At 35.1% G+C, this 5,642-nt stretch overlaps 1 protein-coding gene across 1 annotated transcript; it reads left to right on the top strand.

Annotated features, from left to right (window-relative positions):
• The first annotated feature begins 2,457 nt into the window (after window positions 1-2,457).
• LOC141659881 (uncharacterized) lies at window positions 2,458-3,764 on the top strand. The gene is made up of 2 exons (XM_074466809.1): window positions 2,458-2,846; window positions 3,359-3,764. Exons 1-2 carry the CDS (start codon window positions 2,458-2,460, stop codon window positions 3,762-3,764), a joined length of 795 nt encoding a protein of 264 aa, XP_074322910.1.
• The last annotated feature ends 1,878 nt before the right edge of the window (window positions 3,765-5,642 follow it).

Here is a 5,642-nt window from a genome sequence, read left to right as displayed (position 1 = left end):
GGGATTACACTTTTACTTCGTAATATTTTATATGTACGTTATTAGTTAGACAAGATCGAATTAAAGAGCGTTAATTGATTGTCTAACTCGTACGATCTGTTTTAAGATTTGACAAATTACGAAGTGTTTATATGAGACAAGTAATAATCCCCCGGAACACTAAAGATGATAGAAGGGATTACACTTTTACTTCGTAATTATTTTATGAGCACGAATGAGTGTTAGCCAAGATCCAATTAAAGTGCAAGAAATAATTGGCTAACACGTACTTGTGTCAAATATAATCTCCCCTTGGAGATAAAGTACTTTTCTTTTTAGATCTTCTCGTTGGAATGATTTTTTACGAAGATCAAGTACTTATTCGATTTCCGAGTTCGAATCTAAGTTCTCCCCGAGAACTTCCTTTATAAGAGAGCTTGTATTAGAGCTTAAGATGAAGTAGAGAAGTTAAGTACAAAGCTTAAATACAAAGAACTCAAATAAGAAGCTAAAATTAATCACTTTTGAAAAACAGTCAGAAAAGTTCGCCGAAAAAATTTGCCGGAGGTTCGGCCGGATTTTGGCTATTGGCCGAACTTGGGAAGCCTTTCAGGAGGCGGGGAAGTGGTAGTGGATGAACTCACTTGGTGGGATAAAGCTTGGTTGGGTGAAGCTAAGCTTGGGTTTCAAAAACTTTGTATATATGTAAGTATATAGAAGAGAGAGAAGGTTTTTGAGAAGAAGTGTGTGTATAGAATTTGAAAGAGATGAAGAGAAGAACTTCTTGAAAAAATCTCAGCAATTTTGTAGCTCTTTAGCTTAAAGAAAATGGGTTGGGGTAGGGGTTTTTTTATAGGAGAAGTTGGGTGGATTGAATAGTGGAGATTTGAGAAGGAATGAATGGTGGATGGAGTGTATCACATGGATTGATTACATGGCAAGTAGGTTGAGTTTCTTTGCAAGTGGGAAGCAAGCACAAGCTAGTATTCATTCAAATCTCAGCTGATATATACATATTAAATATATATTTTCCTTTTCTTTTAATTATTCTTTAATTACTTTAATTAAGGATTAAGCACCATTAATTATGACCACCTTAAAAACTCCTAAATAAATACCATAAAAAATATGATAATTACTTAAATAATATAAAATAATGTCCTGCAAGTTTTGGTCAACTTTAGTCAAAGGTAGCTAGGTCAACTGTGGGACCAACTGCCTCGATTTTTGTGCCCGGACAAAAATTCTCTGAATGCTATAAAATTTTTATCATACTTAGAAAATACCATTTAAATGATCCATACCAAATTTCAAGTCATTCTAGAATGTGGAAGTATTTTATCTAAAATTGGAACTGTTCAGTCAGTCTTTCTTCCGAGTAAAAATACCATTGGTCTTGAAAAAAAAAGGAGATGGATCTTTTGACCAAAGTTTTGACTTGTATAAATACTTAAAATATATTTCCTACTATATGAGATATATTTGGGTGATAGGAAATGTGTTTGAGTATTTTTGAATAATTTTCTCCGAGAAATGTTGATTTTACGAAACGGAAGAAAATTACTGTAAGTATACAGAAATGAGTTGCAGACCTGAATATTAATATTCCAATCATGAATAATAATAATCTTTGAATAAAAACTCTTTTGATTATATGTAGAGATATATTTTGGAGCGAAGAGTTAAATATTTTTGATATAGCACGAGACTTCTAAAATATATTTCTGATATATTCCTTATTCGAGCTTGTTGCTATATTACTGTTGCAACACAGATCTAAGAAATATCATATCTTGATGTTTCTTCTTTGATCATATTGCCTTAGAGATATATTCCATAAAGATATATTTTTGATATTTTGCAAGAATGGAATATCTCTTTTATCTGTTTAAAAGACATGATTTTGCTAGTTTGATTTTTTGACTTTGATTTGGATCAATTTAAATTCATGTCCTAATGGAGAGGATCTACGTGTTCTTAATTTTATGTTTAATCGTACAAATACCAAAATAAATATTATATCGAAGATATCCTTTCACAATGTCGGTGGAAGAAGCTGTAGGATCACTTAAAGCCCACGATGAAAGGCTGAGAGGACACAATGAGAACAGTGGTGGAGGCCAACTGTTATTGACAGAGGAAGAATGGTTCTAAAGAGAAGCTGGTGAGGGAAAATTGTTACTCACTAGAGAAGAATGGCTCAAACGGTCAAACAAAGAAAGGGCAGAGACGCCATTTGGACAGAAGTATCGTGGCAACAGCGATTTTCGTGGTAGAAATGTTGGACGTGGTGGGCGAGATAAAAGCAGAGTCAGATGCTTTAATTGCCAGACATATGGCCAGTTTGCAGCAGAATGTAAGAGGCCAAAGAGAGATAAAGAACAAGGGCAAAACTTGGAGGCAAATTTAAATCAGGTTCAAGACGATGATTAACCTGCACTTTTGTTGACAGAATGTGGGAAAGAAGGAGAAAAGGTCATGTTACTAAACGAAGAGAGGGTGGTGCCAAAGCTAAAACAAGAAGGAGAAATTCGAAAGGTGGAATTAAACTTGTGGTATTTGGACAACGGTGCTAGCAACCACATGACGGGTGATAAAATGAAGTTCAATGAATTAAATGAGCAAGTCACTGGACAAGTAAAATTTGGTGACGGGTCAATGGTGAAAATTGAAGGAAAGGGCTCGATAATGTTCAAGTGCAAGAATGGTGAGGAACGCACACTTCGAGAGGTATATTACATCCCTTCTCTGTGTAATAACATTATTAGTATTGGACAATTGTCAGAGGAGGGTAACAAAACTGTGTTTAATGGAGATTTATTGTGGGTTCATGATAAAGAAGGGAAGTTACTTATGAAGGTCAAAAGGTCAGTAAATAAATTATATAAAGTACTTTTGAAGTGCAGTAAGTCTTCATGTTTGATGTCTAAACTAGATGATCCATCGTGGCTGTGGCATGCCCACTTGGGGCACGTTAACTTCCAAGCTCTAACAATGATGTTCACAAAAGAGATGGTACATGGCCTGCCCAAAGTTATTCAACCTAAGGAGGTTTGCACATGATGTCTTATGTCCAAACAAACCAGAAGACCACCACTTGAGCTCATACACGGTGATCTGTGTGGACCGATCACACCTGTAACATCGGCTGAAAATAGATTTTTCCTCTTGCTGGTAGATGACTACTCGAAAGTTATGTGGGTATATATGTTGAAGTCTAAAGAAGAAGCATTCTGCGAGTTTAAAAAATTTCGAGCTCAGGTTGAAAAAGGTTCAGAAAAAAAGATAAAGATGTTGAGGACGGACAGGGGTGGCGAGTTCATGTCTAAACAGTTCTCAACCTAGTGTTAGGAAACAGGCATTCAACGACAATTTACAGCTCCGTATTCTCCACAATAAAATGGTGTTGTGGAACGACGAAACAGAAGTGTGGTCTCCATGGCAAGGAGCTTTCTGAAAGAAACGAGAATGCCATTAATAATGTGGGGGAGGCTGTGCGACATTCGGTGTATATTCTCAACAGATTGCCAACTCGGGCTCTATCTGGAAAAACACTGTATGAAGCCTGGACTGGAGAAAAGCCTAACATTGATCATATACGTGTGTTTAGTTGCACATCACACATGAAGATTCCCAGTGTTTATACAAAGAAGTTGGATGATCGCAACAAAAGTGTAGTCTATCTTGGCAAAGAACCTGGCACAAAGGCCCATCGATTGTACGACCCAGTGATTCGTAAACTTCATGTTAGTCGAGACATCACTTTTGAGGAGAAAAAGGCATGATTGTGGGAAACAGAGGAACAAACTGAATTAGCCCCGTTGGAGACGTTCACAGTGTTTAACACTCATGAAGAAAATCCAGCAAGTGAAGATGATGGTGAACATGTTATACCAAGTCAGTCAAATACAGATTTATTTGAGGGATTTGCAGGTGATGCGTCTTACTCGTCAAAATCACCCAACACAAAATTAGATACAACTGACAATAGTAGTCGCCACGTACGCTACAGGTCTTTGAATGACATCTACAACAACACTGAGGTGGTCAAAATTGATGAGGATTTACTACTACTCATGGGAGTTGATGAGCCAAATGTTATAATGAAGCAGTGAAGGAACGTGAATGGAGACAAGCCATGAAAACAGAAATCGAAGCTATTAAAAAAATAAGACTTGGGAATTAAGGGAGTTGCCACAGGGACATAAAGCTATCGACTTGAAGTGGATTTATGTTAGGTCCCAATTTGTTTGTAGAAGGGGGGGTTGAATGCAAACAATACCGTTTCGTCGAATAAAATGCGGAATAAAATTGTGAAACAAAATTCAAGTTAAATAAAACTTTTATTAAACTTGAAAGGTGTTACAACTACGGTATCGATTACAAGGGATTAATCTCAAATCAATTATTACAAATTTAGAATAAATTCGACATGAACTTTTTCTATTTTTGTAATTAAAAGATCAAATGCTAAAAGCGATTTGAGATTAAGTTCTAGGGATTTTAATCCGCTAGATTGATATACAAGAACAAGATAAGTAATTCTAGTGGTTTGGATTTAACATTAACAAACTAGAATATTTGATCTTGAATAAGCAGATGAATGATGAAATATTTTCTTTTGTTTTCTGCTGTGTTTTCTTGTTCTGTATGTGCTGCTCTGTTTTTGCTGAGTTATATGTTGATATTGTCTTCTGCTTTCTTTTAAACAATCACAGCCGAAGTTGTTGAACTGGTGTGACAATCTATTTGAGCTTGAAGGACTTTCGGTGAGACAATCTATTAGAGCTAGGAAGACAATTAAAATGAACTAGCAAGACTTTCGGTATGACTATTGATTGTCATACCGATTGTCATAGTAGTACAATTGAAATTGTTTTTCTGAATACATAATTGATTTTAATCTAATTGAAAATTCTATCAATACAATCAACTGAATTAGCAAGACATTCGGTATGACTATCAATTGTCATACCGATTGTCATACTAGTACAATCAGTTGTCTTTTTTTAGAATTATCACAGATTTTAATCAATTAACATTCTGAAAATCCTTAATATTAATTCTAAATTAATTAATCAATTTAATTCAATTAATCAATAAATTAATCCTTGCAGATATAATTTATTCTCTTAATTAGATTATATGACTTAATTAATTAATAGAGAATTAATACTATCCCTGAGCAGCATCCCTTCTTCTGACAATCTTCTGAAAGTCTCTGAGACTTATGAATCAATTCCATCACTTCAATGCTGACACTCGATGTACTGTCTGGTTCATGAGTGACTAACTTTCGTGACGTTTCTTCATGTCTTGACTTTGTTGTTCTGATTGAATCCTTGTAATAAATGATACCTTGACGAGATCTCTGTCACTTGATTAAATCCACGATCTTGATTTATATCACTGAGGCATGATCAAATTCTTGAACTTCTTCCAGTGAATCTTCAAGTCTGCAGATGAATAATGTTTCTTTATTCTTTGACAGATGTTACTTTGTGAGATCTCTCTGATGCTTGATCCACTATTTACTTATTACATTCTTATTTGAGTTGAGTTAAATACTCGAATAAACGAGTAGGCTATGACATATGCCTTTCAATCTCCCCCTATTTGCTTGTTAGACAATAACAACAAATACCTAGAGGATAACTCAACTA

Source organism: Apium graveolens, chromosome 5 (assembly GCF_009905375.1).
Source record: "Apium graveolens cultivar Ventura chromosome 5, ASM990537v1, whole genome shotgun sequence".
NCBI classification, from domain to species: domain Eukaryota; kingdom Viridiplantae; phylum Streptophyta; class Magnoliopsida; order Apiales; family Apiaceae; genus Apium; species Apium graveolens.
The sequence above is the reverse complement of the archived record's forward strand: the minus strand, read 5'-3'. Positions and strand labels throughout refer to the sequence as shown.

Bases quoted from the DNA above. Each gene is read 5' to 3' on its own strand.
- LOC141659881 (XM_074466809.1), top strand. From the start codon at position 2,458: ATGTTACTAAACGAAGAGAGGGTGGTGCCAAAGCTAAAACAAGAAGGA. The intron at 2,847-3,358 runs GTCAGTAAATAA...GACAATTTACAG, and splicing joins TTACTTATGAAGGTCAAAAG to CTCCGTATTCTCCACAATAA.